The 26199-nt window shown below is 46.7% G+C and overlaps 1 protein-coding gene across 1 annotated transcript in view; it reads left to right on the forward strand.

Annotated features, from left to right (window-relative positions):
- LOC137518507 (polycystin-1-like protein 1) overlaps positions 1-26199 on the forward strand; it is a 330792-nt gene that overhangs the window by 39885 nt on the left and 264708 nt on the right. The window contains exon 3 of the mRNA XM_068236461.1: positions 13449-13559. Within this exon, the coding sequence (XP_068092562.1) occupies positions 13498-13559 (62 nt within the window). The 5' untranslated portion in view covers positions 13449-13497. The remainder of the gene's footprint in view (positions 1-13448; positions 13560-26199) is intronic.

Below are 26199 nucleotides of genomic sequence, written 5' to 3' on the forward strand. Positions count from 1 at the left end.
AAAAAGACAAATAACATTTATATAGCATTTTGCTCCTGGCGGACTCAACGTGCCAGAGCAGCAGCCACTAGGACGCGCTCTATAGGCAGTAGCAGTGTTAGGGAGACTTGCCTAAGGTCCCCTACTAAATAGGTGCTGGCTTACTGAACAGGCAGAGCCGAGATTCAAACCCTGGTCTCCTGTGTCAGAAGCAGAGCCCTTAACCATTACACCATCCAGCCACCCTTTACCACCACAACCTCCTGACTCCATCTTCATTAAGCCAGGTTCTAATTTTTTTCACAGCCGTGGTACCTACAAGTGCCATGCTCAACTATCTAAACACAATAGCTGTGTGATTTTTTTTGGAGGTGTCTGTGCTGTCTGAGTTGTGGGGAGGCCCCAACTGCAGCAGTACGACCACTTCCTGATATCACTCCTGATGTTGATTGACAGCCATTTTTTTTTATTTGGGGATTTTAAGTCCCCACATAATCAATTAGTGTTTCCCTTTACAAAATAATGATGCTACATGCCTCATATACCCTAAAAAAGTTTTTAAACCAATTTAAAGGCCACTTCCGGTTTTCAATCCAGATATCCGAATCCGGCGGATACTACGGTCGGATCAAAATTTTTTTGATCCAGATATCCGACTCAGATTGGATAGAGGAGTATCAGGATCCAAATCGGATCCGGATTTTGAAAAGGGCTATCCGAGCAGCACTGATCACTGAGTGAGGAAGTGCAATCTCGCCATGGTGCGCACCAGTCCAGCACAGCCGTCACTACACAAACAGCTGTTTGTGGTGCGTTACACAGTGAGTTTGGTGTGTCAGTGTGAAGCAGTACTCTAATTACACTCCCTGATTGATGTATACACATGCAAGATGTTTTAAAGCACTTTAGGCCTGCAATTTAGCATTCAATGTGATTTCTGCCCCTAAAACGCTGCTTTGTGTCCAATGTAGATTTTTCCCCGGGACTTTTGGCGTCTATCCCACTCCGCTATGCCCCCCTCCAGGTGTTAGACCCCTTGAAACATCTTTTCCATCACTTTTGTGGCCAGCATAAATGTTTCTAGTTTTCACAGTTTGCTTCCCCATTGAAGTCTATTGCAGTTCGCGAAAGTGCGCGCGAATCGAACGTTTGGCGAAGGTTCACAAACCCGATTTGTGAACCGAAAATCGGAGGTTTGGGCCATGTGCTAAGCTTTTGGGTTGATTCATCAACAGCAATGCACTGCAACAGCGCAAGGTAAATGGCCTGGCCTTAGGCACGCTAATTATACTAGCGTGACTTAAAGCTCCCACATGACTTAAAGCTCCTTAGCAACGCCTGATACTTTGAAAGGCCATGCAGTAGTGCCCTAGCGTGGCCACACTACTGCGTTAATTAATGTAGTAGCGGCAGCACCAGTGAAGTCCCTATTGCGTGGCCTATTAAAGTATTGGGTGTTGCTAAGGAATGCACGCTATGCTGCCAGTAGCCCGCATAGCGTGCCCACAGGAGCTTTAAGTCAGGCTAGTATAACTAGCGTATAATAAAGCCATTTAAATTGTGCATGAAGCCATTTAACTCCCGCTGCTGCAGCACAATACAGTTGATGAATCAACACCTTTATATTTAGGACTAGGGGACATGATCTATGCATGTCCTAAAAAAAAAAAAAAATTCCATTCATTTAGAAAAGGGTTGTTTGTAAAAGCAATTAAATGTGCAATGCATTAACAGGAAATAGTTACTGGATGGCAAATTCTATATTTACGTTTAAAGGGGGCTTGGAAACTTTCCTTGCATTGACAGACATCCATCGCTATAATTACTAGGAGATGATTTGTGGTGTTGATCCAGGGATTTTATCTTATTGTCATCTGGAGTAAAGAAAGAATATTTTTTCCCTTCTAGAGCTAATTGGTCCAAGCCTTGTTAGGGTTTTTGCCTTTCTTTGGATTGACTGAAATATGTGAGGGTGCATGCTAGTGTTGTAACATATTTTCTGGTAGAATGCAATAGGCATACAGTATGTCTTTCTTAAACCTAGCTAACTGTGTAACAATGTATAAAAGCTGAGCATGTTAGTCAAACAAGAACTGTCTTTAGAAAACTCATGCTGATGCCGAGAAATTAGATTATTCTCCACTATAAAATCTTAAGAAACCCTCAAATAGTTTGCACACAACTAATCTTGTTAATCTCTTAAATCTATAATTTTCTTAATCTGATTTTTTTTGCTCTTTAATAATAGGAAAACAAAGGCTTTACACCAGTCTATTGGAACTATCCCACCTGAAAGAGCGTCACAAAAGATAAGATTAAGGGATTTATCAATAACTGAATTTCATTCCCTTATGCTAGGTACACACCATACAATTTTCTGTTACATTTTCTCTTAGATTTACCTGCCAGATAGCTTTTTTTTTTCATGTTGTAGGTAAATCTAACTGAAGAATCTAACAGAAAATTGTATGGTGTGTACCTAACATTAAGGTGCTTTGACGGATGTCGCCAATTCCCTTGGACAACATTGTTGGGTCTGGCTGCACACACGTATGTCAGCTGTGAAGCTGAAGAGACACTGTGTTGTTGCTATCGGGGGTGGGGGCCAGAGGATGACGGAGGGGTGCATGCATGACGTCACACGGCAGGCGGAGGAGCGACATGAATAATTGGTTAGGCAGGGGATCGACAATGCTGGGGGTAAGTAGATCCATCCGGCGGATCGCACTCGTGTTCACGGTCGGGGGTCGCCAACTGCCGTACACACCTGATTAGCAGCTGAGACAGTCGTTGTCTGCTGCCTCAGCTGACTTAAACAGAAACTCCAACCAAGAATTGAACTTTATCCTAATCAGTAGCAGATACCCCTTTTACATGAGAAATATGTTGCTTTTCACAAACAGACCATCGGGGGCGCTTTTTTTATTACATTATTTTCACTGGAGTTCCTCTTTAAGTCAGGCATAAGATGTATGCCATCCAGGCCCGCTGCTCTATCTTATTCAGGCTCGCTGCTTGATTTTATTTATTCTTGCCTTTATTCCTTCCTACAATAAGTATTTAACATTTAAATTGGAAACATGGGACCCTTCTGTCTCTGTAATATGCAACAAATCCCTTGTGAAGACAGAAGCATAGCAAGCATTCAATAGCTCTGTCCTACTTCAGTCATCCAACGTTAAGTTTCCTACCCCATCTGTTATATCTCTCATCTGTCATCTGTTATAATATTAAGGCTGCATTAATCAATTGTAAGAAGTGCAAAAAAAGAAAAAAAAATAGGATGGCTGGCATAGATTGAAACTAAAAATCAAACTGCTAGGGATGTCAAATCAAATCCAAAGAAGTTTTTTTTCAAGTATATCAGCTCAAAAAAAGATAAAAGAAAAGAAAAAAAAAGAAAAAGAAAAATGGACTTTTTTGAGCTGATATTCTTGGAAAAAAAAACTCCTTTGGATTTGATATGACATCCCAAGCAATTTGATCTTTAGTTTCAATCTATGCCAGCCAGCCAGCCTTTTTGGGGGGGGCACTTCTTACAATTGCTTAATGCAGCCTCAGTCCCCTCCTGTTTTAAAGGATACCTGAAGTGACATGTGACATGCTGAGATAGACATAGGTATGTACAGTGCCAAGCACACTAATAACTATGCTGAATTCCTTTTTTTTCTTTCTCTGCCTGAAGGAGTTAAATATCAGGTATGTAAGTGGCTGACTCAGTCATGACACGAAGTGACTACAGTGTGACCCTCACTGATAAGAAATCCAAACTATAAAACACTTTCCTAGTAGAAAATGGCTTCTGAGAGCAGGAAAGAGATAAAAAAAGGGTCAATAGTTCATAGATTTTTAGCTCTGGCATACTTTAATGAATGTGGCATTAGCAAAAACAATAAAACAGTTAAAACTTAAAAAGTAGATTTAAACAGAAAATAAAACTGTTGAATATCTTAAAAAGTCATTTTAAGGGGAAAGAAGATAAATACAATCATTTATTTCATTAGTTTATTCTTGCTTCAGGTGTCTAAACGACCTTAAACAGACCTTTTAAGCATTCCTTTTCAGCTTAACCCATTCGCGTTCCGTCGTTTTCACGTGAGAAATGTTTACCTCCCATTCATTGGCCTATAACTTTATCACTACTTATCACAATGAACTGATCTATATCTTGTTTTTTCCGCCACCAATTAGGCTTTCTTTGAGGGGTACATTTTGCTAAGAGCCACTTTACTGTAAATGCATTTTAACAGGAAGAATAAGAAAAAAATGGAAAAATTCATTATTTCTCAGTTTTCAGCCATTATAGTTTTAAAATAATACATGCCTCCATAATTAAAACTCATGTATTGTATTTGCCCATATGTCCCGGTTATTACACCGTTAAAATTATGTCCCTATCACAATGTATGGCGACAATATTTTATTTGGAAATAAAGGTGCATTTTTTCCATTTTGCATCTATCACTATTTACAAGTTTAAAATAAAAAAAAAAAATATAAAAATATTTCATCTTTACATTGATATTTAAAAAGTTTAGACCCTTAGGTAAATATTTACATGTTTTTTTTTTATTGTAATGTTTTTTGTTTTTTTTATAGTAAACAATTTATTTGGGTAGTTTTGGGAGGGTGGGAGGTAAACAATAGATTTATAATGTAAATGTGTGTTCATTTTTATTTTTTTTTCCTTACAGTTGTAGTTTTATTTTTTGGCCACAAGATGGCGGCCATGAGTTTGTTTACATGACGTCACTCTAAGCGTAACACACGCTTAGAGTGACTCAACGGGGAGGGAACAGCCAGAAAAGGCGCAGCTTCTGAGAGAAGCTGTCGCTTTTTCAGCGGGGGAGAGGAATCAGTGATCGGGCACCATAGCCCGATACATTGATTCCTTGGCTACCGAATCCGCGACCGGGAGTGCGCGTGCACGCGCGCGATCGGCCGCGGTAGCGGGCATGGTTCCTGGACGTAGTTTCTACGTCCAGGAACCAAAATTATTATTATTTATTGTATTTATAAAGCGCCAACATATTACGCAGCGCTGCACAATAGATAAATGGGTTAACATACAGGTAGAACATACGGAAACTCACAACAAAACAAGATCATGCAAATGATTTGATAACAATACAGTGTCATAGGTCAAAATAGAGACTGTTCGAGTCTACAAGAGGGGTGGTTGTGAGTAAGATTGCATAATCAAGCTGGATACGTTAGGGAGGAGGGCCCTGCCGGAGGCTTACAATCTAAAGGGTGGGGTGGAGACAACAGGTGCGTCTTTTGAGAGGGGGTCTGACAGAACATATTATGGTGCTGGTGTAGGGGGGTATGCGAGCGTGAAGAGGTGAGTCTTGAGAGCTTGTTTGAAGGTATTAAAGGTGGGGGCAAGTCTGACGGCTGGTGGGAGAGAGTTCCAGAGAATAGGGGCAGCCCTGGTGAAGTCCTGCAATCGTGCGTGTGACTGAGTTATGTGTGGTGCGACTAGGCGCAGGTCATTGGAGGATCGGAGGGGGCGGGCTGGTATGTGCCTGTGGACCAGATCAGAGATGTAGGTTGGGCAGGTCTTGTGCACTGATTTGTAGGCAAAGCACAGGATTTTGAAATTGATCCTAAAGCTGATGGGGAGCCAGTGTAGTGCTTTACAGAGCGGAGTTGTAGAGGCGCTGCGGTGAGAAGAATGTATCAGTCTGGCTGCCGCATTCATTACCAATTTAAGTGGGTCAGTACGGTTAGATGGGAGGCCAGATAAAAGAGAATTGCAGTAGTCTAGGCGGGAGATGACAAGGTCGTGGATAAGGAGTTTAGTGGTGTCAGGGGACAGGTAGGAGCGGATCTTGGAGATGTTGCGGAGGTGGAAGTTGCAGGATCTGGCAATACCTTGGATGTGGGCGGTAAAGGAAAGTTCAGAGTCCAGAGTAACGCCTAGACAGCGGGCTTGGGAGGTAGGGCGGATGGTAGTATTTTCAATAGTGACGTGCAGATCTGGGAGGGGTGCAGCTGTGCGAGGTGGGAATATTAGAAGCTCAGTCTTGTCCAAATTAAGCTTCAGGTACCTGGCAGCCATCCAGGAGGAAATGGATGTGAGGCAGGCAGAGACTTTGTCCATGGTAGAGGAGGAGAGGTCTGGGGTGTGGAGATATATCTGGGTGTCGTCGGCATACAGGTGGTAATTGAAACCCATGGAGGAGATGATTTTGCTAATTGAGGCGGTATAGAGTGAGAACAGTAGGGGTCCTAGGACGGAACCTTGAGGAACACCAACTGAAAGGGGTGCAGGAGTGGATGAGGAGCCATTGAAAAATGTTGTAAAGGAGCGGTTGGAGAGGTAGGAGGAGATCCAGGCTAAGGCTAGGTCCTGAATGCCCATTAGCTGCAGGGAGTGGAGGAGGAGGGAGTGGTCGACAGTGTCAAATGCCGAGGAGAGGTCCAGGAGGAGCAGGATGGAGTATTTACCTTCGGCTTTGGCAAGGGCAAGGTCGTTTACCACTTTGGTGAGGGCGGTTTCTGTAGAATGGGCTGTGCGAAAACCAGATTGCAGGGGATCGAGAAGGGAGTTGGAGTTAAGGAAGTTGGTCAGGCGTTGGTGGGCCAGGCGTTCAAGAATTTTTGAGGCAAAAGGGAGGAGAGAGATTGGGCGGTAGTTGGATGGCAGAGCAGGGTCAAGTGAAGATTTTTTTAGCAGGGGAAGCACAGTGGCCTGTTTGAATATGGAGGGGAAGATGCCGGTGGAGAAGGAGAGGTTGAACAGATGGGTGAGGACAGGAGCCAGATCAGAAAAATGTGGTCGCAGAGAATCAGATGGGACCGGATCTAGGGGGCAGGAAGTGGCAGGTGAAGTTGCCAGTAGCTGGTTGACTTCCTCCACCGTGACAGGATTGAAGGAGGTAAGGGAGGAGAAAGAGGCAGGAATCAGATGTGGTGGGGAGGCGGGGGCGATAGAGTGGAGGAGAGAAATATCCCTTCGGATGGTTGTAATTTTGTTGATAAAGTAGTTAGATAGGTCAGTGGCTGAGAGGGTGGAGGTTGGGGGGGGAGGTGTGGGGTTAAGTAGGGCATTGAAGGTGGCAAAAAGACGACGTGGGTTGGAGGCTTGGGTAGTGATCAAGTGAGTGAAGTATATCTGTTTACTATCAGCGAGGGCAGTATGGTACGTCTGCAACTTGGTCTTGTATCCCAGGAAATCATTGTTGTTGCGGGATTTCCTCCATTTGCGTTCTGCAGCTCGTGTCTCATTTTGTAGTTTTTTTGTGAGGGCAGTGTGCCAAGGTTGGGGGTTGGGGCGACTGTTGGTATGAAAGGTCAGGGGAGCCGCATGGTCTAAGGCTGCGGAGAGGTTACTGTTGTATTGAGCTGCCGCTTCGTTGGGGCAGGTTAGGCTGGGGAGGGAGGAGGAGAGAGAGTGGAGGGGTGTGGCTAGTACATTAGGGTCAAGGTTGCGCAGATCTCTCTGCCAACGTCCAGTTTGGGGAAGGGGACAGAGGGTGCTGGATGGAGTGAGGGTGAAGGTGATGAGGTGGTGGTCGGAGATGGGGAATGGTGTAATGTCCAGGTTGGTAAGTGCGATGGCTTTTAGAGAAAATTAGGTCCAAAGTATTACCAGCGCTGTGGGTTGTGGCGTTAGTATGCTGAGTGAGACCAAGGGAGTTGGTGAGCCAGAGAAGCTGAGTGGCAGCAGAGGTGGTAGGCTCATCAATTGGAATGTTAAAGTCTCCGAGGATGATTGTTGGGAGGTCGGAGGACAGGATGTGTGGGAGCCAGGAGGCAAGGTTTTCTAGGAAGTGCAATATTGTACTGGAGGGGGGGCGGTATAGGACTGCAATAATGGCTGGGAGGGGATGGTAGAGGCGGATAGCATGGGCCTTAAAGGAGGTAAAGTAAAGAGAAGGGGGAGGGGTAAGGACACGGAAGGTGCAGGATGGGGAGAGGAGTAGGCCCACCCCTCCCCCAGGCCTGTTATCTGGTCTTGGGGTATGGCTGAGGTGTAGACCCCCGTAGGATAGGGCTGCAGCTGCAGGCAGGTCAGAGGGGGTGAGCCAGGTTTCAGTAAGGGCAAGAAAGGTGAGGGTTTTTGAGATAAAGAGGTCATGGATAGTTGTAAGCTTGTTGCGGATAGATCTGGCATTCCAGAGAGCGCCAGATAGAGGGAGAGATTGTCTGAGTATGGGGCGGATGGGAATGAGATTGGGGCGAGAATGTTCGGGGGTATGGGGAGGGTGGGAGGTGCGGCGGGGAGAGGGGCTTGGTGGGTAAATTTGGTTTTGGTGGGTGAGGTGGGAAGTATGAGGAGGGGAACGGGGGGGCTGGGAGACCGGAGCCTGGGGTTAGGATGTGTGGTGAGCAGTGGACAAGGGACCAGGGGGAGGAGCAGATGGAGCCAGAACATGAGGCACCAATAGGGCGGGTGATCAAGGGAAAGAGGAGGTGGTATGAGGGGGGTACGCATAATGATGTGTTGGGGATACATACTGTTGCACTGGGAGTGGTGGTGAAAATAGGTAGGGAAAATGGTGTAGCAGAGGTTGGAGGATACTTGGTGGTGGGCTTACCTAGGGCAATGGAGCAACATTTAGTCGTTTATCAGTGCAGTTTGTTTTTATGTGGTGGGGTGGCTTGTAGGCTGTGCAGTTCAGAATTAAGGGCAGAGATGATCTAGTTAGACAGCAATAGTGTGCAGCAATACAAGTAAGTTACAACAAAGTTAATGTTACCTTGATGTGGTGCTTATTTCTGTTGAATTACTGTTGAATTCTGGTAAATTCGTTTTTGCCCTTTGAAAGCTGCCCTTAGAAAGTGAACCAATTTGTCGAACCGACAAGGTGCTTCTCCTCATATACACATAGCTATAGCAATGTGTAATCAGTACCCAAAATAGGTTAATCTAACCTTTCTATTCATCCATAAATGCCTTTTTTTATTCCTAGAATTTTATTTTTTCATATGGTAAATATTTTCTACAATATTTCTACAATATTTACTGAGTATATTTTTAAAAGTTTGCCATTTCCCTTTAGGCCCCATTCCCACTAGAGCGTTTTGCCGCGATTTTGGCAAAACGCTCAAATGCTAGCGCTTTTTAAAGCGCTAGGGTAATAAGTCTATGGGCCTGTTCTCATTCTGGCGATTTGCGCAAATCGCCGCAAATCGCCCAAAAACGGCCCAAAACGGCAAATGCAAATGCGTAGCCTGCACCTTTTTCAGGCGATTTCCAGGCGATCGCGTTTCAGTATTATAGAAGCGCTAAACGTGATCGCCACAAAATCGACGCACTGTTCAGTGATTTTTCCGCGTGAAATCGCGAAAAAATCACTCCAGCAAAACTTTTGCCGGCGTTTTGAAAACACATGTGTGAACAGGGCCTAAATGTCCTTCCCTTGTAATATACTATCCCTTTCAACCAAACTCAGTGTATCTCCGTGCTTTTGAAACTTTGCTTTTCTACAATTCATAGTTTTAGTTGTTCTGCTGCTCCACAACCTGTTAAAGGAACATTATGGATTAACATTTGTTTCAAATGAGATAGGAAATGTTTGGGAAGTGCTGCTCAGTACTGGTGTATACATTGAATCTTCAGCTCTTTGTTTACTGTTATCTAATTCCTTTCACACTTTTCTGACTGTCAGTCTGCTTTAATCTGAGGCCAGAGTGATCCATGAGGGAAGGGCGGAATTCCCTCACAGAGCAGTGTTAAGTTAAGTGCAGTGCAGTGAGCTCAGTCAGAGACAGGCAGAGCTTTCTCTCACAGAGACCAAAGGATATGCATCTTGTGTGCAACATAAACATTTGTATTTGTGTGTGTGAAACCTGATACCAGAATAATTTCATATAACTCTGCTTTAATATTACACTGTTCTTAGTATGTCAGACTGCAGAAATTCATACCTCTGAAAATGAGACATTCCAAACGTACCTACAATCTACACACAATGGGCTCGATTCACAAAGCCGTGCTAATGCATAGCAAGGCCGTGCTACACATTTAGCACGCAATGTGACGCAATGGTTTACGAGCGCAAGCTAACAAAGTTTTGCGCGCGTTACCGCTATACATGCATTGTGCCGCGGTAACGCACACATAACTTTGTTAGCATGCACGCGTAAACCATTGCGTACGTAAACCTTTGCGCACGTCACATTGCATGCTAAATGCATAGCACGGCTTTGTGAATCGAGCCCAAGGTTTTGCCTCCAATATTTAACAAGAAAATAGGAAAATATTTACACAGCTACTTTTTAGACATCATTACACAATATATTGTTGTTTTAGAACATTTGGGCATTGATAGTGTTCCTTTAATCACGAGATCAAACATTATCATGTTGTAATCGCTATTCCCGTGCTGTCTATTTACCCTATTTTGTTCACACATCCAGACTCTCCCCCCCCGCCCCCCCTTGACCCTAGTTTAAAATCTCCTCCTACCTTCTAATTTTGCAACATGCAGCATCCTCCAAATTCAGACGGCAGGTAGTCTCTCTGGTCCCAGGTACAGTGGAAGGCTGGATTTTGGAGAAGGATCCAGATAAACTCATTTCTAAGTACTATTCTAATTTACTGGAATATAAATATCGTCAGAAAGACATAAAGGCCAGGATGCTGTGGCAAAGTTGGAGGAAAGATATCACCTGTGAAGAATGGTCAGTTTTTAAAGAAACTTACTGTATATAAAACAGTGATATGCTCAGTATAAGTTGATACACATGAGGTTCCAACGTATTTACTATACACCCCTAAAGCTCTCTCTCTTTATGCAATAAAAAAAAAACACAAAACACAAAACATTGCACTAGGATGGAAGATGAGGGATGAACCCTCAGATAGGGTCTGAATTAACCTGATTAACTTAGCTCTCCCCTTGCACAAATTAAAGATACCCAAAGTGAAGCATATTCTAAAATTGGCGGAGCAAGCATGTATAGGCAGCAGTCCTCACACCCTCTCCCCATATTCTTCTCCATCCCCCTGCATTAGCTCGCAAATGCCCCCCACACCTCCTTCCTGGTTGGCTACGGTAGGTCATGCACTAGTGCGCAAGTGCTGGCCCGGTGGAGTGCGTCCTTGATTGTGCACCTGTGTCCAGAATCTCTATGCAAATGGGCACTACATCATGACATGCTGGTCATGGGTGCACGATCAAGTATGCACGCCTCCGGGCCAGTGCTTGCTCACTAGTGCACAACCTGGCTGACCTGGAAGGTGTTATGGGGGGCATTTGGGAGCCGACGGTGGCGGGCGGAAAAGAACGGGAAGAGCGGTGGACATGAGCACTGCTGACATTTTTTTAAATATGCTTCGCCTCGGGTATCCTTTAACCTAGCAAATAACAAGGGCACACATACATTTTATAAGGTCTGGGACCCTTGGGTTAAATGTAATGACTCTGTAGCACCTGACTTACAGTATATTAATATATTAATCCAAACACACTGCATTAGCTTTAGATACAGTGTCTTTACTTATCCCTTTGATGTTATTATTTGTTTTCTTTCTTTTTATCTTTCTTTTATTACAGTATTTTTTGCGCTATAAAACACTCCGTACTATAAGACACACCTAGGTTTAGAGGGCAGAAAACCAGGGGGAAAAAAAATATGCTACACCTGGTTTGTCCATGGTCTAGGAACGTCTTGTAGATGTCCTCCCCCGAATTTTTGTATCCTCCTCCTGTCCCCCTTTGTGTCCTCCGGCTGTCGCAGCTCCTTTTTCGCTTACTCCTTCCCCCTAGTGCCGGTCACGTTCGTAATGAAGCGACCAGAAAGTGCCTGTGAGCGTGAAAGGAGCTGCTGTTTTCCCTCAAATCAGAACTGTTATGCATGCTCCTGCAGCTACTTACATCACATACAGAGAGCGGACACCAGAGAGTGCAGCGAGGAGAAGCAACTGATCACCGCGGGCACCCCCTGGTCAGGTGAGTGATGCATGCGGCTGGTGCTAAATACATGTGATTACTAGTAAATTAAATGTGATTGTTAGTGTTTTTTGTTTTTTTTATGTGTAAGCACTGTCTAATGGTCAGATTTTCCCTCCTAGGCCCTTCACATTGCATGCATTTTCTAAATGCTTGTGATTTTAAAAGCTCCTACCAATGTAATCCTATGTGTGTGTTTAAAAATAACAGAAAGCATTGCATTAGCAAGAGCTTTTGAAATCGCTGGTGCTAAAAAGCACTGGTGGTGTGAACCAGCCCTTATTCAATTTACTTTTTCTCTTAAGATTTCTCCTAGTTAATATTTTCACACCTTATCAATAAAATGCCTTTTAAGCTACCAGCGAAAGAGATATCCTCTCTCCTCAAAGAGGAATGTCTGCTAATATGCTGCAGCCACAGCAGGAGCGTAACTAGAAATCACTGTGCCTCCCTGCAAATCTTTAGATGAGCCCCCCCCCGCACACATGGTGTACAGAGAACACGTACAGAAAACCAATATTCGAGTGTGCTCCCAGCCTCAGCTTATTAAACTCACTCTGTCCCTCTCTGTTAGAGCACAAGTGGCTCTGCAGACTTCTCCAGCATCCCTACAATACAGAGCACTTGGGGAGGGCTAAAGAGGTTGGGGGCTGTGCACTGTACACAAGACCCTGCTGCACACTTAATAGGGACTAGCTACAAATCTCTGTCTGTAAAACGTTGTATGATTCCTTATCAGTGGCTGAACAGAGGCAGACATTACAACAATTGTGCAGATAGCAGAAAACCTTTTCTCTCCTTGCCCTTAGTTTTCAGTCTCTCAGGACAGAGAAAAAAAACTTCTCCCCCCATGGGGCCCCCTGCTGCTGCTGGGCCCCCCTGCATCTACATCCCTTGCAGGGTCTATTATTACGCCCCTGAGCCACAGAGCTGGGGGCGGGCTGTAGAGCTAACACTAACTTTAATTTACACTAAAGGTCCACTTTAACAATATATTTATGGTTCAAGATTAACTATTGGTCTAACTTGTCATTTTAAGGGCTAATACATTACCTATACCCCATTTAGACCCATTTGTTTACAGTTGGTATTTTTGAATAAGATTTGGTTGTGTTTAATTAACTACTTCAGTACCAGCAGTCTAAAACCTCTAAAGGGCCTGATACTGCTGGTACAAACATCATGCCACACGGACCTGCCGCTACTGCCAATTATATAGGCTCATAGCGACAGCAGGGCGAGTGAGCTGTAGCGGCGGGAGGGGGGCGAGGTCGGTGGTAGTGGCCGGTCCATACAGAGTGTGGAATGCAGAATTTGAAAGCTATGCCCTGGCAGATTTAGGCGAGCATAAATATGGAGTTGATTTCAAGAACGCTCTTCCTAAAGAATTTAATTAGGGAAGGGGGCAGTCACTTTTTATATGTAAAAATCTGGCCTTGCTGGGTCAATCAATCCATATGCCTTTCAACACTGGAGGGCTATAAACATTTAGAGCAATACCAATAAGCTGCACCCTAACATTTTTGCAACTAATGTACTCATTTTATTTATTTATTTTTTTAGGGAGCTTACTGCTCATTTCATCATAACTTCTTTGTTCCTTTTTATAATAATGGAGAAACATTCAGACAATGAACATCTTCTAAATCAAACAGTGAGAAATGAAATTATGAGGTAAGCTCTTGTACATTGCATTCAATTTTAGCATAATTACTTTTTAGAGGTGGCCGTACTGGCTTAATTTTTTGTGAATCTGCTAGAAAGCTATAGCTGAATTAATCAATTTCAAAAAATTTTCGCCAAATATTGATCGAAATTATGAACTGTGAAATTTTGTTGGATAGAATGCAGCAGGGGAGAGGCGGTTCAATAGATTTTCTATAAATTTCATGGCGATCAGATTCAGATGACAGAAGGATTTATCTGTTTGCCACATTGGGTGGCAATCTAAGCATGTATGGCCATCTTTATGCTTGACAAAGTTTTGCTTTGACGGGTGACTTTTATATAATATACATCTATGTTTCTTATACATTCTCTAGTCGGTCCCTCATGGATAGAAATGGTCAATAAGGTGCTAATAATTCCAGCTTGCATGCACATTTAATGCAAAGATATACAGGTCCTTCTCAAAAAATTAGCATATTGTGATAAAGTTCATTATTTTCTGTAATGTACTGATAAACATTAGACTTTCATATATTTTAGATTCATTACACACAACTGAAGTAGTTCAAGCCTTTTATTGTTTTAATATTGATGATTATGGCATACAGCTCATGAAAACCCAAAATTCCTATCTTAAAAAATTAGCAGGGCTGTTTCTGACTGCTACAAGACAATGGTGGTAAAGCCACTGAAAATTAAGCTTGTGATGGGGAGGTACCAGGAAGAAACCAGAACCAGAAAAACACAAGGGGAGGGGAAGGGAATTAGTGGTCCCTGTTCAGACTGTGGTAATAATCCAAAATGGTGGCTCTTCTTGCTTTGTAACCTAGAGGTATCTAGAGGAAGCTAAAATTACAACCTTTTTATAGGGGTGTAAACTGTATAATAGGGGTTAAAGGACACCTGAAGTGAGAGGCAGGGCCGGCACTTTTATAGAGGCAAAGGGGGCAATTGCCCCAGGGCCCCCCTAAGGTTCCCCCCCCCCAACTTAACTGTGCATAGATCCATGGACTGACAGAGGAGCGTGACCACCAGGACAGGTGAAACGGTACTCTGCCAAAGGCATTGCAGGGGCCTCAGAAAGCACAGTTAAGTTGGGGGATGATCGAGGGTGCATCAGCCAGTTCAGGGGTCATGGGGTAAATTCAATTGCAGCAAAATTAACCCCGAGAGGTTTCTGTCATGGGGCTTTAGGTTTAATTTTGCCCGGGGCCCCATTGTTACTAGAACCAGCCCTGGTGAGAGGGATATGGAGGCTGCCATATTTATATCCTTTTAAGCAATACCAGTTGCCTGGCTATCCTGCCTCTGATACTAGTAACCTTAGACCCTGAACAAGCATGCAGCAAATCTGGTGTCAAATCTGACAAGATTAGCTGAATGCTTGTTTTTGGTGTGATTCAGACCCTATTGCAGCCAAATATATTAGCAGGGTGAATTACGATGCTTAAATATGCATAGGTGTAATTTCTCCTCATCAGTATGTATGACCCCACTGCTAACAGTCACCCATTCTGGATATGACCACAACTGTATGTTTTCTGTCTATTATTATTTTGTACTTACAGTGAGGAACTTAAGTATTTGAACACCCTGTGATTTTGCAAGTTCTCCTACTTAGAAATCATGGAGGGGTCTGAAATTCACATTGTATGTGCATTCCCACTGTGAGAGATAGCATTTAGGAACTCACATTGTATGATTTTTAGTTTCAAACATTTTTATTTATGGAAGGTTACTCATAGGCGCTTCAAACCCTAGGCAGTCCAGGTGGTGGTTTGGAGTGCAATGATGGGGAAAGGTGTAATAAATTACTGTCAGTCTAGGGGAAAAATATTTTCCCTGCCCTGAAAGAACTTTTTTAAGGGTCTGGAGAGACATCTGCTCAGCCACTGGTAAACAATCATTCACAGCTTGGATTTATAGACTCTCCCTAGCAAAATTTTTTGTTTATAGCTGTACTCAGTGCCTCTCCTCTCCCCTCCAGACTCCAGAGGCTTTTAAAAACAGAGTTGATTAGAAAAAAAGGAAAAAAAAACATTCCTGTCCTGAGAGATTAACAACTTTAGGCCCCGTTCACACTTGCGGTTTTGCAAAAACTGCACCGGATGTCCGGACCGCACCGGAGCCGGATCGGACCTGACCCGTACGGTTCCAGTCCGGATCCGGTCCGGATCCGGTCCGGTTGCATACGGTTTCCGTGCGGTATGAACACGGTTGCGGTCCGGATCCGGATTCTTAAAGAGATAACAACCTGTATAAATACCTGGGGTTCTGGGAGGTCAGCAGAAGCTCTGGGGTCATTGTTGGAGACAGCTGGACGTGTGGAGACCATCCTTGGATACAGAGACAGCAGTTGGGACCATGGATCCAGTCATTTTTTACGCTTATTACCTGGGAATTCTCTCCTTCCTGTTGTTTACCTACTACTATGTGGGGAGAAGGCGTGCTCCTCGCAGGAGATGGTGGGTGCACCCTCTACTAGCCAGGAGGCAGAGGAAGGGAGAGTTCCAGGCCCTCTACCGGGACCTCAGACGACACCCACAGAAGTTCTACAGCTACACTCGGATGTCTATTCCCCTGTAAGTATCTAGGCCTAAATACACCAACCCCCACCATCCCTAAACACCCCACCCTCACCCCCACAACACCTCATCCCTGTATACCTAGCTAAACACACCACCCTGACCCCCACACCCCTGTATACCTAGCTATACACTACACCCCCACCCTCCACAACACTCCCAAACCTCTGTAAACACATCTCCCCCATCCTCCACCCAACACCTTGTCCCACAACATACTTTACAGCTTCTTCCTTTCCATCTCCTGACAGGTTTGATACCCTTTTGGAGATGGTGAAGGATGACCTTAGGAAGAAGGATACCACGTTCAGGAGAGCAGTCACACCACAAGAACAACTACTCATCACACTGAGGAGTGTAAAAACACATTTTTTTATTGCAAAAACAACCACTTTCCAACATGGAAACATTCTTCCAACATGGAAGACAAAAAATAACATATCTATGGTATAGCCCGGTCAGTTTTAAGGAACACCAACCACCAACTTTGTGCTGGAAGAGTTGCAGGGCATAGCTGCCCAAGTGTCTTTCGGGGACACCAGTCCCTAATATTAAAGTGCTTCAAAAACCTAACCACTGGCACAGGACCCTCTGAGCCATGGATGAAGGACACAGGTCAGTGAAAAGGCTAGGCCTCTCACCGACCAGTGTAGGTGTCCTTCATCCATGGCTCCAAGGGTCTTGTGCAAGTGATTAGGAACAAGAACAAAGTGAGGAGCAAGAGGAACCGATGGCAGAGGAGCAGGACTACAGGTAGTGTCTTTCGGGGACACCAGGCCCTAAATTTTTAGTGCTTCTAAAACCTAACCACTGGCACAGGACCCTCTGAGCCATGGATGAAGGACACAGGTCAGTGAAAAGGCTAGGCCTCTCACCGACCAGTCAAGGTGTCCTTCATCCATGGTTCAAAGGGTCTTGTGCAAGTGGTTAGGAACAAGAACAAAGTGAGGAGCAAGAGGAACCGATGGCAGAGGTGCATGACTACAGGTGCAGTGCAACAGGCACAAGGTTGTGACCCAGGTAGTGTCTTTCGGGGACACCAGGCCCTAAAATTGAAGTGCTTTAAAAACCTAACCACTGGCACATGACCCTCTGAGCCATGGATGAAGGACACAGGTCAGTGAAAAGGCTAGGCCTCTCACCGACCAGTGTAGGTGTCCTTCATCCATGGTTTCAAGGGTCTTGTGCAAGTGATTAGGAACAAGAACAAAGTGAGGAGCAAGAGGAACCGATGGCAGAGGAGCAGGACTACAGGTAGTGTCTTTCGGGGACACCAGGCCCTAAATTTTTAGTGCTTCTAAAACCTAACCACTGGCACAGGACCCTCTGAGCCATGGATGAAGGACACAGGTCAGTGAAAAGGCTAGGCCTCTCACCGACCAGTCAAGGTGTCCTTCATCCATGGTTCAAAGGGTCTTGTGCAAGTGGTTAGGAACAAGAACAAAGTGAGGAGCAAGAGGAACCGATGGCAGAGGTGCATGACTACAGGTGCAGTGCAACAGGCACAAGGTTGTGACCCAGGTAGTGTCTTTCGGGGACACCAGGCCCTAAAATTGAAGTGCTTTAAAAACCTAACCACTGGCACATGACCCTCTGAGCCATGGATGAAGGACACAGGTCAGTGAAAAGGCTAGGCCTCTCACCGACCAGTGTAGGTGTCCTTCATCCATGGTTTCAATGGTCTTGTGCAAGTGATTAGGAACAAGAACAAAGTGAGGAGCAAGAGGAACCGATGGCAGAGGAGCAGGACTACAGGTAGTGTCTTTCGGGGACACCAGGCCCTAAATTTTTAGTGCTTCTAAAACCTAACCACTGGCACATGACCCTCTGAGCCATGGATGAAGGACACAGGTCAGTGAAAAGGCTAGGCCTCTCACCGACCAGTGAAGGTGTCCTTCACCCATGGCTCCAAGGGTCTTGTGCAAGTGATTAGGAACAACAAAGTAAGGAACAAGAGGAATCAAAGGCACAGGTGCAGGACTACAGGTGCAGTGCAACAGGCACAAGGTTGTGACCCAGGTAGTGTCTTTCGGGGACACCAGGCCCTAAAATTGAAGTGCTTTAAAAACCTAACCACTGGCACATGACCCTCTGAGCCATGGATGAAGGACACAGGTCAGTGAAAAGGCTAGGCCTCTCACCGACCAGTGTAGGTGTCCTTCATCCATGGCTCCAAGGGTCTTGTGCAAGTGATTAGGAACAAGAACAAAGTGAGGAGCAAGAGGAACCGATTGCAGAGGAGCAGGACTACAGGTAGTGTCTTTCGGGGACACCAGGCCCTAAATTTTTAGTGCTTCTAAAACCTAACCACTGGCACATGACCCTCTGAGCCATGGATGAAGGACACAGGTCAGTGAAAAGGCTAGGCCTCTCACCGACCAGTGAAGGTGTCCTTCACCCATGGCTCCAAGGGTCTTGTGCAAGTGATTAGGAACAACAAAGTAAGGAACAAGAGGAATCAAAGGCACAGGTGCAGGACTACAGGTGCAGTGCAACAGGCACAAGGTTGTGACCCAGGTAGTGTCTTTCGGGGACACCAGGCCCTAAAATTGAAGTGCTTTAAAAACCTAACCACTGGCACATGACCCTCTGAGCCATGGATGAAGGACACAGGTCAGTGAAAAGGCTAGGCCTCTCACCGACCAGTGAAGGTGTCCTTCATCCATGGCTCCAAGGGTCTTGTGCAAGTGATTAGGAACAACAAAGTAAGGAACAAGAGGAATCAAAGGCACAGGTGCAGGACTACAGGTGCAGTGCAACAGGCACAAGGTTGTGACCCAGGTAGTGTCTTTCGGGGACACCAGGCCCTAAAATTGAAGTGCTTTAAAAACCTAACCACTGGCACATGACCCTCTGAGCCATGGATGAAGGACACAGGTCAGTGAAAAGGCTAGGCCTCTCACCGACCAGTGAAGGTGTCCTTCACCCATGGCTCCAAGGGTCTTGTGCAAGTGATTAGGAACAACAAAGTAAGGAACAAGAGGAATCAAAGGCACAGGTGCAGGACTACAGGTGCAGTGCAACAGGCACAAGGTTGTGACCCAGGTAGTGTCTTTCGGGGACACCAGGCCCTAAAGTTCAAGTCCAGCAAAAACAAAAGTTCCCTGACATGGTCATCTGAACACCTCTGAACCTTGGTTGAAGGAGATGGGGCAGGGAAAAGGTTGGGCTAAAAAGCCCTGGGATGGTATCCTTCTTCCGAGGATCGGAGGTATTCAGAGGAGCATGTCTAGGAACAATATGACTTTTTTTTTCAAATTGGATCGGCACCACTACTAGAAAAGGTGGGAGTTGCTGCCTGGAAATCTGGACTCTCTTGGGTGCTGGTCGTGGATGAGCTGGACCCTGACAGCGGTGGCCCATATTGACTGCCTCTGTAGCCGGTGTACATCTGTGATGATTGCCAGGTGGGCACCGCTGTTGGTTGTGGGGGTCTAAAAATTGGTGGTTGCAATAATGGCGTGTCCATGTGTTGTTTGATCACCTCCAGCAAAGTGGAATGGCACGCCATCATGTTTTGGGAAGGCACCTTTTCCAAATATGGTATTAGAGACATCACAGTGTGAAAACACGGGTGTGCCTGCAATTTCAGTAGTTCCTTGCTTTGTTGATGCATTTGCTGCATCATGTTCTGCAGCTGGCCCACCGACTGATGATGCTGCGCACGCAGTTGGTCGATTTCTCCTCTGTGCATCTCATGCATCATTTTAAGCTCGTCCCTGTAGTGCCCATGTACAGCGTCGAGCTCACATTGCAGTGAAGTGATGTGGGACTTGTACTGCTCCATGATATGGCCCCTGTCCTCATCTTGCAACTGCCGGGTTATGAGAGTTTGGTGGCTCTGAAGAATCCCGAGAAGTCCGGAGACAGCCCCGGACATCTCGGACTCTGTCTCTCTCCTTGTTGGGGGGAGGGTACCTCGACGCCTCACTGGTGGGGTGGTCCTCACTGATGGTGTGGCAGCATCTTCCCGTCCTCTGGCCTGTGTCGGGGTTGCCCTGCGCGCTGGTTGTGCTGCAGTCTCTCGGTGCTCCTCACTTTGTTCTTGTTCCCCTGGAGCTTCCATAGCGGTCGATTGTGGAAGTGCAGCTTCTTCCACACTCGGTCCTGCAACCTCAACATCCAAGCTCTCTTCTCCCAAGTCATCATCAAAGGAGAGAGCTGGGATAGCTAAGGACTCCCTCCTCCTACTCCTCTCCTCGGGGCAATAGGTTACATCGGCGACGTCATCATCCACCAAGCTCTCCTCACTGCTGAACCGTGACTCCTGGGTCGGTTCCTCTTGCTCCAAATTGTCTTCAGTCCTGTAGATAAAAACAATATTTATTGGTGTGCCAAACAGCATGTGGCGTCAATTCACAGAGCTAGCAAACACTAGCAAACACTTTATCAACCGTTTCTACCAAACATTTGATAAAGCTTGTGAGAAAAGTTCGCTAGCCATGGGAATTGAGGCCAGTTTATAGCAATACATGGCCGAAGTCATGGTAGTTGTCTGCTAAAATGAGCTCTCAGTTCCTGCCCACAGTAGTGGTACTTACAGTCTAGGTTCCAGGCTTGCATTGATGAAAGACAATTGCTTGGCAAATTGGTAGTCTTTTTGTCGCTTTCCCCCGCCACTGCCACTTCGTTCGGCAAGTTTTTTCTTCCGTAGCCATTTCACATATGCATCACGTATATTGCGCCACCTTGTCTTGAACCTTTCTCCTGTAACGACATGAAAAATTGATTTCGATTATTTCTCTTGTAGGTACATCGCAACTGGACAAACATATACATCGCTACATGTCACATTTCGTATTGGGAAGAGCACGGTGGCAGGCATCATCGTGAGGACTTCGAGGATCCTTTGGACGCGACTGAGGGCCAGATACATGCCTGTGCCAGACACCACGAAATGGGAGGAGATCGCCCAGGGCTTCTGGACCGAGTGCAAGTTTCCTAATTGTGTTGGCGCACTGGATGGGAAACACATCCGGCTTCAGAAACCCGTGGGGAGTGGCAGCCATTATTTCAACTATAAAAAATACTTTAGCATTGTTCTAATGGCAGTGGCAGATGCGGACTACAAGTTTGTGTACGTGGACGTGGGGTCGTACGGTAGTTCCAATGACTCTGGAATTTTCCAGCGTACGACCCTTTGCCGGCTGATGGAGGAAGGCAGACTGCGTCTCCCCCGTGACAGACCCTGGCCTGGGACAAGGGCACCGGCCTACCCCTATGCGTTTGTGGGGGACGAGGCCTTCGCCCTGTCCGACCATGTAATGCGTCCGTACCCAGACAGGGGACTTGATGCCAGCCAGCTACACTTCAATGCTCGGTTGAGCCGTGCAAGGAGAATGGTGGAGTGCACATTTGGGATCCTGGTGTCAAAGTGGAGGGTGTTCCACACGCCCATGCTGCTGAAACCGGGCAACGCAGTTGTCGTGGTGAAGGCAGCATGCATCCTCCACAACTTTGTGCAGCAGGAGGAAAGAGAGACTCCGGAACCCCCGAATGTGCTTCCACTAATGCCCCTGCGGAGGTATGCAACCAGGCCAAGGGTAGTGTCACTGCGGAACAGGGACCAACTGAGACTTTATTTTACCACACCACCAGGACGAGGGTGAATGTTTGGTTTTTAATATGTTTTGTTGAAATGTGTTTATTTTGGAGTTTCAAGTTTTTAAGTGATTTTAAATGTCTTAATTTTTTACAATAAATTGATGTTTAATAATTGGTCATTGTGTATGTTTTATGTGCACAGGTGGGGTACATCGCAGGTGGGTGGGAGACATCACAGGTGGGTGGGAGACATCACAGGTGGGTGGGAGACATCACAGGTGGGGTACAGGTGGGTGGGATACATCACAGGTTAGGTACAGGTGGGTGGGATACATCACAGGTGGGGTACAGGTGGGTGGGATACATCACAGGTGGGTGGGATACATCACAGGTGGGGTACAGGTGGGTGGGATACATCACAGGTGGGTGGGATACATCACAGGTTAGGTACAGGTGGGTGGGATACATCACAGGTGGGGTACAGGTGGGTGGGATACATCACAGGTGGGTGGGATACATCACAGGTGGGGTACAGGTGGGTGGGATACATCACAGGTGGGGTACAGGTGGGTGGGATACATCACAGGTGGGTGGGATACATCACAGGTGGGGTACAGGTGGGTGGGATACATCACAGGTGGGTGGGATACATCACAGGTGGGGTACAGGTGGGTGGGATACATCACAGGTGGGTGGGATACATCACAGGTGGGTGGGATACATCACAGGTGGGGTACAGATGGGTGGGATACATCACAGGTGGGTGGGATACATCACAGGTGGGGTACAGGTGGGTGGGATACATCACAGGTGGGGTACAGGTGGGTGGGATACATCACAGGTGGGTGGGATACATCACAGGTGGGGTACAGGTGGGTGGGATACATCACAGGTGGGTGGGATACATCACAGGTGGGTGGGATACATCACAGGTGGGGTACAGGTGGGTGGGATACATCACAGGTGGGTGGGATACATCACAGGTGGGGTACAGGTGGGTGGGATACATCACAGGTGGGGTACAGGTGGGTGGGATACATCACAGGTGGGTGGGATACATCACAGGTGGGGTACAGGTGGGTGGGATACATCACAGGTGGGTGGGATACATCACAGGTGGGTGGGATACATCACAGGTGGGGTACAGGTGGGTGGGATACATCACAGGTGGGTGGGATACATCACAGGTGGGTGGGATACATCACAGGTGGGGTACAGGTGGGTGGGATACATCACAGGTGGGTGGGATACATCACAGGTGGGGTACAGGTGGGTGGGATACATCACAGGTGGGTGGGATACATCACAGGTGGGGTACAGGTGGGTGGGGAACAGGTGGGTGGGCCACGGGTGGGTGGGCAACACGTGGGTGACACAAATCCATAGCAAAAGTGGAATACATCACAAGCTAACCACAAGCCCCCCCCCCAAAAACTTCTAGTCAACATACCCTCTGTGCCTTGCTGTCTCTTGCTCAAGTGCTCAAAGTCCTCCACATACAGCTTGGCAATTTTTTTCCACAGGCCTCTGCATTTTTTGATGTTGCTGTGGTCCGCATCCCCCTTGTCCCACAGGGCTGGTACCTGCTACACCTGTAGGATGAGGTCTTCTGATGTGTAGGGCCTCACCCCCTCGTTATCAGACATATCGTCAGACATGTTGCTGCCAAAGAGCTCCAGCATGAAGTCACTGCTGCTCCACTCTGTGAACGCTGGTGCCATGTGGTCCCCATCCAAAATGGCCACCATACCATAGAGACAGCATAGGAAGTGTGGTATAACATCCGGTTTTTATAGCCAGTGTGTTGTGCGCTCTCCGGTTCTCATTGGTTTCCATTGGCCGGATGCAACATTCCGGCTCCGGTCCGGATACGTCAGCCGGACCAGCCGGACCAAAAAATAGCGCATGTTGGAACGGACGCCGGAGTCCGGATCCGGTCCGGCTCCGGTCCGGACTAAATGGACGCATGTGAACGGTCGCATAGACTTTCATTGCTATGCCGTGCGTCCGTTTCGTCCGGTCCGCATGCGGTCCGGCTCCGGCACGGCTCCGGCACGGCGATTCCGGATAGCAACCGCTAATGTGAACCGGGCCTTAAGGGTACGAGAGAAAAGCATTCTATTATCTGCACAATTGTTCTAATGACTTTGTCTGCTCAGGAGTGTTTTGTAGACAAGTTTGCAAACAGAGATTTGTAGCTAGTCCCTAATTAGTGCACAGCAGGGCCTTGTGCACAAAGACACAGCAGCTTACAACTAGCCTTACACCATGCTGTAAATGATGCTGCCCGGTCTACTGAGCCAGTTCTGCTCCACTAAAGGACACAGAGGGAGTAATAAGAAGTTGAGGCTGGGAGCACACTCCTCTGTTAGTTTTCTGTATGTGTTTTCTGCACACCATGGGCTTGATTCACTAAACCGTGATAACTAAAATATCACACCTTATCAAAGATATCACACCTTATCAAAGTTAATATGCCTTATCAGAGAAGCATAGCAAGCACTACGAACTTATGACTGCTAATTGGCAATGGCACTCATCCTGCCCTGAGCCCCTGAGGGTTCGTATCGCTCGCTATGCTACTCTGATAAGGCGTGTTAACTTTGATAAGGTGTGATATCTTTGATAAGGTGTGATATCTTTGATAAGATGTTATATCTTTGATAAGGTGTGATATTTGAGTTATCACAGCTTAGTGAGTCAAGCCCCATGTGTATCTGTATGTGTGAAAACATGCATGTTTTATCACAGAAGCAAATGTAATTGATAGAGAAAATGCTCCCAGTGCTTTACTGCTGTCTGTTTTTATCTGCATGGTGAAAACACATTCAAGTGTGCACTAGCCAATTGATGAACATTGGATCTCAGTTTTCCTGTGCGGAAAACACAGAAACGGAAAAGCCCCAACCACATACTCCAGGGAAAGGTGTGAAGAATTCTCTGCCTTCTTCACAAACAAGGTGTCTAGCATCCGTGCCAGCATTACACCAACAACATCAATTGACCACTGGACGTTGCATATGCCTACTACCGTACCACCATGGCAAGTCTTTGACACTCTGAGTGTAGAAGATTTTGGAATTCTCATTCAAAGTCTCCGCCCCACTACCTGCGACTAGTGTTGGGCGAACAGTGTTCGCCACTGTTCGGGGTTCTGCAGAACATCACCCTGTTCGGGTGATGTTCGAGTTCGGCCGAACACCTGGTGGTGTTCGGCCGAACTGTTCGCGTTCGTCCGAACGGCTCAATTCCTGGCCGAACCTGGCCGAACAGGGCCCTGTTCGGCCGAATACGGCCCCCCTATGGGGTCGCAGGCATAAGGGGGGAGCATGCCCCGATCGCGGGGGGGTCGGAAATTCCCCCCACCCCCTCTGCTAGCGCTCCCCCCTCTGCCCGCTTCCCCATACAAAAGTTTAAGCAAAGTACCTGTAATAGTGGATGGCCTGGCAGTGGCACTGTGGAGTGAGGAGGAGGAGTCCGGAGAGTGACGCGTTGAGGGAGGCCGGGCAGCGAGCGTGAGGTCAGAGAAAGGGCGGAAGTACCACAAGGGTACTACCGCTGAACCGCCCGCTGCCCGGCCTCCCTCAACGCGTCACTCTCCGGACTCCTCCTCCTCACTCCACAGTGCCACTGCCAGGCCATCCACTATTACAGGTACTTTGCTTAAACTTTTGTATGGGGAAGCGGGCAGAGGGGGGAGCGCTAGCGGAGGGGGTGGGGGGAATTTCCGACCCCCCCTGTGATCGGGGCATGCTCCCCCTTATGCCTGCGACCCCATAGGGCCCCCAAAAGCAGGATGTTCGGGAAGTTCGGGGTTCGGCCCGAACATGCCGAACATCTCGGCCATGTTCGGCGAACTTTCCCGAACCCGAACATCCAGGTGTTCGCCCATCACTACCTGCGACCTGGATCCTGGCCCAACTGGATCCTTAATGCAGTGCCCAGCGCTGTTCAGGCCAGCACTTCACAAAATCACTCAGTGCTCCTTGCAAAGTGGACTTTTCCCAGAAGAACTAAAGAAAGCAATCATAAAACCCCTCCTGAAGAAACCATCACTAGATCCTGATTCTGTAACCAACTACAGACCTGTGGCGAACTTACCATTCCTATCAAAAGTTATCGAGAAAGCAGTCGCCAACCAGCTAGAAGCCAGGCTTACAGATAACAACATCTTTGATACTTTTCAGTCAGGATTCAGGAAAAGGCACAGCACTGAAACAGCATTAGTCCGAGTAATGAATGATCTACTTACTGCAAGGGGAAAGGGTGATTGCTCAATTCTGATTCTTCTTGACTTGTCAGCAGCATTTGATACTGTGGACCATGAAATACTAATCCAGCGACTGAAGAATTACTGTGGCCTAAGGGGTACTGTTCTTAGCTGGTTTCAGACCTTCCTATCTGGCAGGACACAGCAAGTATGTCTGGGCACACACTACTCTAATCCAGTGCCACTTGCCTATGGAGTTCCACAGGGTTCTGTACTATCACCATTACTCTTTGCAGTCTACATGCTC

Source organism: Hyperolius riggenbachi, chromosome 5, assembly GCF_040937935.1.
Source record: "Hyperolius riggenbachi isolate aHypRig1 chromosome 5, aHypRig1.pri, whole genome shotgun sequence".
In the NCBI taxonomy this organism is placed as follows: Eukaryota; Metazoa; Chordata; class Amphibia; order Anura; family Hyperoliidae; genus Hyperolius; species Hyperolius riggenbachi.